This window comes from Fundulus heteroclitus, chromosome 21, assembly GCF_011125445.2.
Source record: "Fundulus heteroclitus isolate FHET01 chromosome 21, MU-UCD_Fhet_4.1, whole genome shotgun sequence".
Lineage (NCBI taxonomy): Eukaryota > Metazoa > Chordata > Actinopteri > Cyprinodontiformes > Fundulidae > Fundulus > Fundulus heteroclitus.
In genome coordinates, this window is record NC_046381.1 from 1,873,566 (window position 1) to 1,887,447 (window position 13,882).

A 13,882-nucleotide genomic window follows, 5' to 3' on the forward strand; every position below is an offset into this window, starting at 1 on the left:
CTCTGTAAGCCTTTTGTTTCGGTTTCTCTCCTTTTTTCCCTCTCCTACCTTCTTGTTTCTGTGTCCATTAAACATGAAATAGTCCCAGCAAAAAATCTAATAGCACCCTGACAAAAGCAATAAGGCTCCACTTATTAAAAGTAAAATCATGTAATACATCTTTGCATTGAATCTTTGTGGAAATACAGTGGCATTTTTACTCAAGATTATGAGGTGAGAATTTGATACAGCCCAATTTCTTGTATCACATTAATCAAGTAGTAATGTTTTCCATTGATAGTCTCTGTAACGTTTGAACTGCAGCGCTCCTCTCTGCACTCAGACACAACTAAATCCTCTCCCACCTTATAACCAGTTACAGCAAGTCTGCTGAGACCAATCAGCTGCTGTTTCTGCAGCTCATTGTAAGGCCTGCGCCACATCACATTAGTCCCAATGTGTGAACCATGATTTCACTTGGCAATTCTGAGGCGTCTCGCTGCCTATACATATTCATGCTGAGCCTATAAGTGGCAGATTGAGATGTCCTTCCGGTGTCCGTGACAGCGGGTTATTAATATTGAACACCTAAGTCAACATTATAACTAGATGAGCAGACACACAGGTCACTGGGTGTCACATTCCTCACACCCTCTGTCTTCCTGGAAGTTGGACAATTTACCACAATTTTTGACATATATTCCATAAGAATTTGGGGAATGCATTATTTACTATGTTAAAAAAAAGAATATATTCAAGAGTAATTAAGAGATTTTCCAATTTATTCATTTGCTGATCTTATTTGTTTTTGTAAAAGCTGTCACTAAGCACCAATTGACTAAGATTTAAAAGCCAGAAAGCCCAGAGTATTTACACAGAACAGGAACATCTGAACCATGTCAGTTCTCCCATCCCTGGGTGTGGCTGCCGTTCCCTGTGGCTGGTTCGAGGGTCCCCTTCCTGAGCTGCGTTCAGCCAGGAACCAGAGGTCTGCCTGGCTGCCGTGTTTGATAGGATGCTGGCTGCAGGCGTCTCGTCACGGCAGCTGAGAAGAGGTCGCCGGGGTCCTCCCGCTTGTGGCGACGCCCAAGGGCCATCGGCGCAGCGGGGATCCGGGTGCCGGTGAGGTCTTGAGCACTTCGCTTCATGAAAGCCTAATGAAGAGTTGGGGGTGGGTTTCTTAAAGTGTGCTGCTAGAGTCCCACAATCCTGCAGCACAGGAGCAAAAAAAGGATAACTGCAGCAAGCAGGAAGGACTTTTAGAGATGCAGCAGAGGCAAATATAGTTTCAATGCATGCATTTATTGCTTTTTGAGCAAAAGGACACAACGTGTTCATGAGTAGTTGTCAATAATAAATAAGGTCTTACAGCACATGCACAAAAAAAACAAAACAGAATGATTTTACATGATATGAACTGTAAACTAAATGCAGGCACTTATCTTTGCATGTAAATATTCATATTAACACAGTTAAATAAACTTAGTGATTTAAACATATCATAAATCCAGTTTTGAATAGGAGAAATTTAATACATAGTAACTCCTATCTTCTATATAAAAACTTTGATTTAGAAAATTACTCAATATTTTCTAAAACAGATTAAGACATTTACATTCATCCCAAAAATTGCATCGTTTTCTTGAGATGGACAATATTCCATCTGTAAAAGTGTCATAATGTACCAACAACACAACATACAGCAGCCCCTTATTAATATTTTTTGTTAAAGTGAACTGTACATAAAATAATACACATATATTCTTGACAAACATAAGCTGCTCTAGAAATACACAAATGGGCACATTCATAATATCTATTGAGTCCTCGTGAGGACTTCTTTGGTTGAGAAGCGCCGGCTCATCTGAGCTGGGAGATCCGTAAATACGAAACAACCTGTAATCAAGACAAAGGAGAGCCCTTTTCTCAGACAGATCTACAGTCTGCCACATGGTGGGCTTAAGCATGATGCCCATCAACAGCAGCATCAGGACCAGCCAGGTAAATAATCTCTCCTCTGCAACCTTTTCTACAGGATCTTCTTCTTCCGAGTAACTTTGGGCTCGCTGTACTGAACCTATGGGAAGTAAGAAGATAAACTATCTTTAGTTAAGTGTTAATATACAAAACAAAAAAAGGCACCAAAGAAATGAGTAAATAGATTCAAAGCTATAATGAATTCAGAGCACTGGGTGAACAGCAGTGGAAGGCAGTCCTCCTGAGTTCAGCCATAACCTGCGGGTAAATATTACCAAGGCAGGGAAAGTATTTATAATTTCCATGAATACAAATTAAAACATGAAGCTTCTTTCTTCTTGAAACGAGAATCTGTGATTATACACACCGTATAGTTTTCTCAGCAATACATGGCAATATAAAAGCATTCAGATGTTATTGCAAAGTAAGTAAGCTGCTCAAGGAGGAGCAGTATCACTAATGAATGGGATGCTCATCACGGTTGTACGCACACAATGACACTGGAGCATCTCTTCGCTTCAGAATGTGTCTCTTTCACTCAACTATGTGACCCAAGGGCATCGAGGAAGGAGACAAATGGAGTTTAACAGCTTAGAGGGATGGAGTGAGTGAGAAGAGGGTGGTGGCAGGAAAATAAACAGAAAGGAAAGAGGATAAAGGTCCAGGCCAGATAAAAAAGAAGCTTGTATATTTCTTGTGAGCAATAAATGAATAAAAAGTGTTAATGTTGCTTTTAAGATGGGAGTCTGTTCATGCGGATAACCGGGAATGGAGGACCCCAAGATGCTCATGGCTACTCATGAAACCAAATTACGAGCAAGTTAGCAGCAGGAGACCTCCACCAGGGATGTATCGCGACCAAAACACACGAGAAATTACATAGGGCTGCATAATTACACAGAACAGAGCTAATTATACAGACAAGAGGGAAGAAAGCCTGGGAGTTGTTGTGCTAAGAGGCAGAGCCGGCAGCCTTCGGGATTTCAGGCTTCCTGGCTGGCTGATCCCGCCGAGCTTACCTTCTGCACATCTGAAGGCACCCTCGACAGGAAATCAAGCACCTCATTGTTGTTGATGCTGTACGGGTTCCGCAACTTCTTGGTGAATTTATTGATACCTAAAACAAAAAGTCACACCAGCATATCATTAGTTCTAGTCTCTTGTGGCTGTGCTCTTTGTTTCCACACAAACAAATGCTGCGAGGAGAGGCTCACGCCGTCCAAGAAATACTGCTCTCAGCACCGAGGTACGCATGTACACTTTTTACTTGATGTGCTCTCACTTTTAAATGCCAGCTTTGCTAAGATGCACAAAAAATGTTTATCTTTGAATATCAGAAGCAATCTTAGTTTGATTAAATGCAAAGAAAGACTTAAACTTAAAAAAGACTCTACATAAATATACAAATGGAGAGAGAGGAATTTAATTTCTCTTTCCATTTTCAGTGAGAACAAAATTTTTTACTTTGACTGGCTCCTTGTTAACATGAATATGCTTCCATTTAACCCATTCAATTATAGGTCTGGCTTTATATTTATCCAATCTTAATAATAATAAAACTCATTAAAGGCTGTGGTTAGAATGTGACAAACTGTGTGGGTATGGATACTTTTGCAAAGCCCTGTAGGGCAAAAATAGCCTCAAAGATGCATCAGGTTGTGAAAAACTTACCCCATATCAGGATTATATAGCGAATGGGGATGAAGTATGTGATGACTGCAGCGATGATAAAAACCACAAGAGCCAGGCAAGACAGGAATGGCACAGACCAGTTAAACGTGCTGAAAATGTAAATTAAAATGACATTCAAAATTAAAAGCGTTAAAGAAGCTTCTTTATATGACTGCTAATAAAATCCAGCACATTGGGAAAAATTTTAAAATGTCAGAGGTGTAATTTCTGACAGAGCTGAACTTCGTACTTCTTAATCCTCTCTCCCAGGCAGGCGATCTCATCCAGCAGGTTCTGAACCGTGATGATGATGTCTTGGACCATGTGGATTTTATCTATGAGCCCTTTCCTCTCTGACTCCTGTGGTAGAAAATTACACAAAACAGTGTTTGTAAAAGGCAAAACAACACCACTGTAGCTTTGGATAGCAAAACTCCTTTATTATAGGATATGATGTTACTGATGATTAATTCATTTTAAAGAAGGTTCACTTTTATTCTAATCACTTCATTTCATGTCAAAAATCAATCCTCAAATACAAAGCTAAAATTAAACCCAGAATTTACTAAATTTCACAAGTAAAAAGATGGGCACACGCTGCTCCTCTCAGAATAAATGCAAATTTTCATCCCTACTTAAAAACATTTACAAAACGAGCACAAAGAAAAAATAAACTGTATAAACTTAATTGTTGCTTATTCATCTATTAGTTCAGAATTTATATCTGTCATCACAAACAAATTTTTTAAGAATAGTTTTAATTCACTCCCAAAGGAAATTTATTAACTTCATCTTTAAACAAAAAAACCTTGTAGCTATTTCACAAACTAGATTACAAAGTATAGGGCCCAACTCTGAACCTTGCGGGATGCCAAACTTAATCTCTTTGACTTCTACTAAATATCAAACTCTGTTTTTCAAATAACTGCTCAACCACCAATAAACAACATCTTCTCCAATTAGGCTGTAATATATGATTACTGTATCAAATGCCTCTTTCACATAATACTCTGTTCTGTCTTTTTTTATGGTTTTGTAACTTCATCAAATTCAAGTAAGAAAAATAATACAAATATGTCTATTGTAAATTTTTAGTGTTTTTGTTTTTTAAATTAAGCTGTCAAAGCCTTTCCAATATTTTTTCATGCATGTTAGAAAATTGCCAGGACAATGTTATATATCTATAATTATCAAAGCAATGCTTATAATTTTTGCACAGAAACTTAAGCAGAATACAAAGATTTGACTAAAAGCATGATGAAATGGTTATTATACACATTGTGTTTTCATCTTAACAGAAGGATAAAGTGTGAAAGTGTTAACATTAATTTTAAAGTGGTAAATTATTTCTCTCGTGTAAAACAATTTTAATGAAATAAATGCAATATCTGTTATAGATCAACATCGTATGAGCAGAGAGCCTGTTTAGCTTCGGCTGTCAAAGCGATATTTGAGTAGTGCGCGTAGCTTTAGAGATGTAAGCTCTCCAGAGAGGAGCAGGACACTGCATTATGAAAGAGTTGAAGTATTGTAGAGTGGCCGCTCTACAGCCCCCTGAAAGAAGAATGGCTTTAAAGTAAACAGAAGAGACCCGGCTCTTAGAAGATCTTTGTTTGGAGAGACAGACTTCAGACTGAAACCCGTCCACATCAAAAGCACTGAGACTAACAGATGGTTAAACATCTAAAGAAAAGAGATGGGCTCTGAGAAGATGGTGCCGACGCAGGAAGGATTTTTTCCAAAACCACGTTAAGACAAATGGAGTTTTGCCTCAGTCGAATATCCGTCACCGCACTGAAGCCCTTCGGCCACTTCAGGGTCGTGTTCCCAGTGGAATCCCAATGAGAAGCGCTATGAATCAGAGCCACGCAGGCCATTCACAACGTCTACAATAAACTGCTGTCACTCTGAAGACATATTCCACTGGCTGAAAGCATTTTAGCACAGTCAACACTAACTTTCAGAAAGAGCTCAGAAGAAGCATGTCTAAGTGCTGTCATTAGTTCTTTATTGATGGTATTATGTAGTTTGTTAAGCTCAGGGACTTTCCCAAATGCAGCAGATCTCTTCCCCCGCCCCACTATTTCCATATGAATGTGTTGTGACAAGTGGAAACAGGTTGGTGAGATCTTCATTAGGCCTAAATGTCTTTTGGTTTAAAAAGGAATACAACTGGTGGTTGGCATGAATCAAAATGCAGCAGAAGATTTACTGCCGAATAAAAGGCTTAGCAACACACAGCCATAGATCAGAGAGGGAGATACTTCTGTCAACATGCAAAAATCTTAATTCTTTGCTATTCATCAGCATAAACAAGTCAATGCTGAGCTGCTAAAAATACACCAACTTACCTTTTCATCATCCTCGTCCTCATCTGCCAAATCCATGCTGTCCTGAAACAAAAAAACAACAACAGTGAGAGGTGAGATTCAAAGGATCCACAGATCAGAAATCAAAAGAAAAAGTAACTTTGTGTTGCTGTAACACTTGAAGCCTCGACTAACTCCTGCAGCTCAGCAGTGACCCTGAGATTAGCCTCCAGAGACACTCGGCTCTGCAGGGTCGCTGACCGACGGGCCGCGTCGGGGTTTTCTCAGGCTCGCACACCCATACCAGAATATATTAACAATCTATAATCATAGCTTTAACATCAGCAATACTCACACAAATAGTCACTCATATAAAAGGACTTGCTTTAAAACCTGTGCACAGCGTAGACTTGATGCTAAAAAACAAACATTACTGCCACGTTAAATCTGTACTTCAAGATCTCAAAAACATGAGAATAGTTACAAAATGTAAGGAAGATTGTTCTCATAAAACTATACAATAAGTGAAGCATAGGAGTGATAAAACATACAAAAATAATTTATTTGGTTTATTTTTCTATAAACAGATGTAAAAACTACATTTTGTCTGTTTATCACACTCCTCAAAAGAAAACAGAATGAATGCATTTTATGCTTAAACTACAGCCAAGACCTGGCAGTGCTTAAAGAGATGTTGAAGGAAAATGTTGTTTATAGAGAGCATGGTTCCTGTTTTAGAAAATCCACCATGTTGCTCCTCCAGGGTTCTACAGTCTGGCTGCTTTAGGGCCCCTCCACATCAGTCGTCCTCGGCCGCCGTCTGACATGACTGTGGGATGTGGAGGCGGCAGAGTGTTTTCAGCTGGTTATCTGTGACTTTACCGCCAGACACCATTGTTCTTTTAAAGCCAAACCAGTACGATGTCTCAGTGAAGCTAAATAGTTTCAGAATGATCATTTCCCACCATTCTTTCTGAAGGCGGCACAAACAACTCTGTCTAACACCGATTTAAACTCCTCTGCTCGCTGAGTCCCACTGACTCTAGAACTATTTTTTTTTTACAATCTCTAAAACATTTGGACTTGTTAGATATTCTGCTTTTTATATACTCTAATAATTTAACAGATTTTTTTATCATAAAATATATTTTTTTGTGAAAGACACCATTAGATTACTGCAACATTTTTTGCTTTGATATAAAGATGCCGTTGATGTATACTTTGATAAATATGAACAAAAACATAACCTGACAAAGAGTTTTCTTGGAGGCTGACCTAAGAGGTTCTTTGACATATGTGTTGTTGATTAACATTTAAAAATGTCTGTAATACTTGGTCAGAAAAATTAATTAAAACATAACATCTTCATTATTCACAGACAGTTTTTTTGACATGTAAAATATACACAACATGCAAAATGGCCAACATATAAATTAGTGACATATAATTACATTCAGAACCCACTTAACCAACTCATGACTCAGTGCTGTGTACGGCTGTCTGGCCAGAGCTGCACTGTAGTGTCGACATGAGCTGCTTTTTCACTCTGAGCACAGAATGGATTTAAATCAGTGAAACTCCGAGAGGTCTCAATCTAGGGGGGTGGTGGGTGAGGGTGGGAGGGACAAGCTATTCTGAAGAGAGTAGTAAACACCTTTTTTTTTGCCAATTTGACTCGCCAAGACAAGAGGCAAACTATAGTCCAATTACAGTGAAACTGAGGAAGGACAAAAACCCGGGACAGGGACGCTCTGTTAGTAAAGGACAAGCACTGTAGATTAGCTTTGAATATAATGCTCTGTTATATTAGCCTATTTAGTAGCTTTTCTCTGCTTTTGTATTGTGTTATTTTTAATTAAGACTTACAAAGCCATATTCAAACGGTTGCTATGGCAACGTATGAGCTGATAATTATTAGCACAAGACACGGTTTAGGCGGACGTTTTTCCACATAATGAAGAAAAAGAGACCGGAGAGGGGAAGGCAAAAGGTCAAAGCTGAAGGCAATGCTCTCTGGACTCACCACGTCCTGACTGACTCGGCCGGAGCAGACCTGGAAGTAGTTCCATGTGATGAGCAGAACCAGGAAGAAGGGCAGCATGTAAAAATCCCAGTACCACACCGTGACGAGAAAAATCTGCAGAAGGAGTCAAACGTTAGTGAAGACAAAGAGAAGGAGGAGGAATGCTGAACCTCCCTGTGAGCTAAAGGTTGATCTGATCTGCTCTGGTCCTGCTGATGAAGAGCATCCTGACGTCATCTCAGCCCTAATGTTCATGTGGTGCTCAGTATAACCACTTTACTGAGGTTGTTTTAAACCCACCGCTAAGGTGACAACGTCTGTTTACAGAACAGCAGGCACCCCAGAAAGTCGGTATATACCTGGCATTGTTGATTAAAATGGTGGCAGAATTATGCTATGGGGTGTTTTTATTCAGCAGGAAGAGGGAAGCTGATTAAAGCTGATGGACAGATGAAACAAACTAGATACTGGCTACTGGGGCAAAGTTTAAATCTCCCAGCAGGCACTGGTCCTATGGTCCTACAGTCTTTGTTTAGATCAGAGCATATGCATGTGTAACAAGTGTCTCAGTCAAAGTCCAGACCAGTTCCAAAAGTTTCATAAATTCAATTGAGAATTTATGGTGAGACTTGAAAATTGAAAAGTCTTTCACCAATCCGACTAAGGTTGAGCTATTTTGCAAAGAAGAATGTGCCAAAAGGCTTCCAGCTGTAAATGTGATGAAAGGTGTTTCCACTCCAAATATCAGAACACAGATATACAACATATTTTACAAAAACAAAAAAACAACAACTTGATTTATATTCCTTCTACTACACAGTTGTGAACTACTTTGTGATAATCTGTCATATAAAAATCCCCCATAATGCATAGAAGTTTGTAGTTAGGAGACAAACTATGGAAAAGTTTAAGGGGTACAAAAACGTTTGCCAGGCACGATATGTCGCAGATCCCACCTCTACTTAAGTCAGGTAAAACAGATCGCCAAGTAATCTGGCCATTATTGTTTCAGTTTAAGATCTGAATTAAACTGTAAAATAATCTGGACAGAGAAGGAACCTGGCCTCATCACCTGGGTGAGGTTTCTAAAACATTTTTCTACGTTAATAAAAATAGAGGCGAACATCTGGTAAAGACATTACTCTCCTCTGAGGCACCATTGGACATTAAAGTTATCAGATCAGACGGCTTCCGTCCACAGCCGCCAACATCATCAGCTTTAATGTGCCAAGCACGCTCCTCTGTGTGTTATCACAAGCCAAGGCAGAGCCTGGGAGAGGAGATGGATGAGGTTTCTCGCTGCCAGGGCTGTGTTTTATTAGGGAGGACTTAGTAATGACTGAGAGACCCTGGAGTCTGGGGGAGGGGGGACCAGGTCACGCTTTAGTGGAAATGTATACTCAGATCATAAAGATTGTGATAATTGTAGCTCATTTCAACTTGAGAGGCATTACACGGGCTTCAGCAGTAAAAGGGGATCTAGGAATATTATCCAGATCCCAGAAAAAAAACATGAGGGGTAAAAAAGGAAAAGGGTTTGGAGAGCTACTGAAATCCATGGCGAGATTAAGAAGAAGCAAAAAGATTTCCAAGTGATTGTTGGAAGAAAGGGTTTTCATGTCTCAGAAATCTCTTTACATCCAAAGCCGTGACAAAAACATGCAACTAAACTGTCATTATTAGAGCCCAGTCTCTTTAAATTAACATTTAAGTTATCGTGATCTTCTCTGCCTGAAGAACACCATTCATGTGTTCGCCTGCCACTACTACCACTGGGGCTACTACTACTTTTAATATTATTATTATTATTATTATTATTATTATTATTATTATTATTATTATTATTATAGGCTAATACCACTCAATGAGGTATGACCCCACTCTGGAACACTGTCCAGTGAACACAAATGATTAATGCTTACCGCTGCAGCCACTTTCAGTGGGGCTCAAGGATTAATATTATGTTTCTTAAATTCTATGTAGTTAAAGGGAAAAAAAGAAAAAGAAAAAAAAAACAATCTCTCACAAATGCTAAAAATTAATGATGAAATATTAGGATTGTTTAATGTAATAATAAAAGAATGACTGCAGTACATAAAGCCTTTTCATTTCTATGTATTGCAGTTAACAGTATTTTTCTCTTTTGTGTCTCTGATGATTTTTGCTTTTACAGTTTTCCAGCTGATTTTATTACCCGTTTTTATTGGGACATTATTGCTAAGGTTCTTTTGCTTTTTTGCCCTACTGCGTGGGCTGCTTTTAACGGATCATCTGTGGGGGCTTCGTGTCGTGAACTTGATCTTACAGCTTCTAACTCTCTTGTGAATAACACTATGACCGTAACCCCACGGTTCCACTGAGAGCGCATCTTATATCTCTGCATGTGGGAATTCTCTCTTGTTTTTGTTTATAAGGGGGGCTCTTTGTTTCATGAAAAGAAAGACCAGGGGTTTAGGGATGAAGACTTGCTACCTCTATGTGCTAATTAAGGCTTTAGACAGAGGTTCTCAGTCTAGACAGATGTTCATATTAATTAAGCAAAAAGCATGCCTGAAAAGTTAGTTTTGTGATTAGAAGAAATAAAATAGGAAGAATGTTAAAATGTATTTATTTGATACATGTTTTTAACTTTTTTTGTTTATTCTTATAGAAAGTCCCTGCTAATATAGTCATTCCCCCTAAATTCTTTGCTCATTTTGTCAAGTTAAAGCCATGAAGACTTTTGCTGTAACCTACTGTGTGGTTGTGAGGTTTGAAAATGTATTACAAATCAACATCTAAAAAGCTTCATGTGGATTTCTGTTTTCACCTTTACGCTGATATCCATTCAAAAAATCCAGCACAACCAATTGCAACTAAACCCAACAGAGAATCTATGGCAAAACCTAGACATCGATGTCTACATATGGCATAAATCCAATTTGACTGTGAAACAATTCTAGACAAAAACTAGACTCTAGATGTGCAAAGTTGATAGAAATACACCCCAGAAGACTGCAGCTGTGATCGTGGTGAACTGTGGTTCTATAAAGTATTGATTCCTGGAGAACTCAGATGCTCTCCACAGTTTTCAGCTTTTTATGTTAAATCTGGGGAAAATATGCATCATTTTCATTTGCATCACAATTTAGCTTCAGTTTATGTTGATTTATCAACTAATCTGCTCCTTTAATACATAAACGTTTGTGGCTGTAACATAATATTATGGAAAATGGATTTAATGGGCATACATAGTTTTAAATGACACTTTAGATCCCCCCCCCCCAATTCTCCTTGTTTATTTCCATGTACTTTTAAAGATTTTGTACTTTTGTGGCAGTCCTGTCCATACAGCTCACGATGTAACATTACAGCATTAGAGTTTATGTTGAAATCACAAGTGCACCTTTTTTTCATGTCTAAACATTTTCACATTACTGAGTTTTTTTCTTCAACAGTGCTGCATAACACTGCACATTGTTCTCAGCTCCTTTAAGGACCCTAGAGATTCTCCCTGTGCGCTGTAGGTATAAAATAGCTAGGAAATTAATTGCAGGAATAGAAAACTGATAATTAGTGTTTGTACAACGAAAAACACATTTTAAAAGTGACTGCTACGTAGGTGGAAATTCACAGAGAATACCAGCCCAGTCAGGATGCAGGGAAGCTGGGGAAGTCGGGAGGTACTGTTTGGAAACAGACTGCCCTTTTTTCTGATTCTCAGTAAATTATAAAAGAGAAAAGATAAATGGTTAATAAGGTTTCTATGAATCATTTTTTTTGGTTCAGTGGGGGAGGACTTCAGCTGCCAGGATTAAGGTGTCTTCACTGATTTAAGGCACATTTCAACTTCTTGTGTGACAACCGGCAGATGGTACAGGTGGTTGGTCGCTGCATCCTGTCATGGAGATGAGAAGCTTTGATTCATTATGCTTATGTGACGGTATCAGGCAGCCATTTATTTCTTCTCACTGAGGCTTGACAAGGCAGTGGGCATTAGTGTGAAAACATGAGTACAGATGGTACTGTCTTTCAAACGCTGAGATGCAGTCGAGAGATGTGTGTAACTGTACATCGCTCCAAATCTTGCTAGGATGATTTCTAGTTTCAAATGCGTGTCTTGGCTGTCTTTAAAACAGGACCATTAACAATACAGTACAAAGTCCTTAATACAGAAGATAGAAGCTTTTTCTTCATAACCAAAATACATTTTTCCATTAAATCTTGTGTTTTAATACAGCTTAAATATTTCACTTGCAAGGGATGGCTGATTAAAGCCCTCACTGACCTCTGATCCCTTGCTGTGTGATGCACTTTAAGGCCACATAAGACTAAATGCATGACTCAAAATCAGATTACAGCTCTACTACAGCTCCTGTATTTCACAGCAAACTGTGCTACTGGCAAGCAAACGGTCTCCTCATAAGCCCTGCAGGGAGACACTCCACCCCCCACCCCCCATTTCAGAGCAAAACGTTATCGCCATCTATTGGATGGGAACTGTAAAAACAAAAAGAACTTTCCATGACCTTGATTGCTTGAATAGTTAATGAAAAACTTGCTGTACGCTATTTCCATTGATTGGGATCTGGGAGAGAGTGTAATGACAAAATAGCTGCGCACGCTTGAAATTGCAGTTTAAAATTGAACGACCGAAAGGCTGCTCCTGTGTTTCTGTCTTCAGATGGAGAACTGGTCATTTCTCTGAAGAGCCGTCTAATTGAAACTCAGGCTGAATAATGGGGGACCAAATCAAACCGCGCACAGGCTGGATGGAGGGTTAATGAGTTGTCAGGAAGGCAGAACATAAATAGGCCATCTTGACTCCACTGGGACTCGGCTCTCTCCAGCTGAGGCTTAACTCTGCATCCGGGAGACACGCAACACTGGAAGCGTCCACTCCAACAAAGAGCTAGCTAACAGTGTTTGTGCTGAGCCCAACGCTGCATTGATTAAGATTCTCTCAGGGAGAGTTCAAGTAAGGGTTGGCCAGGCTGCGGTTGTCTTCCGCAGCCTGGCAGGAAAAACAAGAGAGAAATGCGGATAGTGTGTTGATAAGCAGTTAAAGCACTTCACCAGGAAGGCCAGCAGGCTCCTCTGAACACTCTCCCACTGGAAGCAGCTTTTGATGTACTGCAGAGTAGACGTGATGGCTGCGTAAATTGCCCTTACACGCGCCACATTCCTGGCCAGAGCCTGGAAGACAGATAATAAATACACAAAGAAGACAAAGGCTGTATTAGTTGGAATTTAAAAATGCAGCTGTGCTTCCGGTTTTCTTCAATTAATCTGGGACTGATTTGTAATCAACAAGAAACATCCATTCAACTGGAGAGACGTCTTTTTTTCCCCCCTTTAGGATGAATCATTGTGGCGAGTAGAGAAATGTCAGTAATTTGACCTGATTTTGTCAAGCACGACTTTAAGCATTAAAACAGACAGCAGACCTGCACGATACAGACCCGGTGCTCGGCGTATAAGCCAGTTTTGGTGTTGGTGAGCAATGTATTGTCTGACAACAATGAGTCTTTGTGGGAAGTACAGACAGTCAGGCTCCCTGTCTCGCACCCTGTCTTACACACTGTATATCAAGCTAATGTAGCAGAACAGCAAGCAAGAATTCACTCGCTGTTGGGCTCAATTAAAGCTCAGTTCAGATCACTCAGGCAAATGTCTACAGTTGTTCTGAATTCATTGAAAAATGTAAAAATTTTTGTTCTGTTTGTTTATATCATGATTTATTTGTAATCAAAGTATTAACAAACGTCACAGGATTCCTGCCTGATGAAACTGCACATAGAACAATTATGTCAATTTCCTTTTCACAATTAGTTTTTTTAGAACCACAAATTACTGTACAGCACATTTTATTGATTTTATGTGACACGACAACACACAGCAGGGTGTAACTGTGTAATAAAAGGTAGAGGTTGTGTGTTTTTTA

The 13,882-nt window shown here is 39.2% G+C and overlaps 1 protein-coding gene across 4 annotated transcripts in view; it reads right to left on the reverse strand.

The window, feature by feature from the left end:
• Positions 1-1,262: 1,262 nt before the first annotated feature.
• LOC105934139 (multiple C2 and transmembrane domain-containing protein 2) overlaps positions 1,263-13,882 on the reverse strand; it is a 76,114-nt gene continuing 63,494 nt past the window's right edge. For all 4 annotated transcript variants that reach the window (XM_012873998.3, XM_012873999.3, XM_036125161.1 and 1 more), the window contains 7 exons: positions 13,015-13,134; positions 7,960-8,073; positions 5,979-6,020; positions 3,878-3,987; positions 3,628-3,737; positions 2,976-3,073; positions 1,263-2,056 (listed from right to left, as the gene is read on the reverse strand). In XM_012873998.3, the coding sequence (XP_012729452.2) occupies positions 2,009-2,056; positions 2,976-3,073; positions 3,628-3,737; positions 3,878-3,987; positions 5,979-6,020; positions 7,960-8,073; positions 13,015-13,134 (642 nt within the window). In that variant the 3' untranslated portion in view covers positions 1,263-2,008. The remainder of the gene's footprint in view (positions 2,057-2,975; positions 3,074-3,627; positions 3,738-3,877; positions 3,988-5,978; positions 6,021-7,959; positions 8,074-13,014; positions 13,135-13,882) is intronic.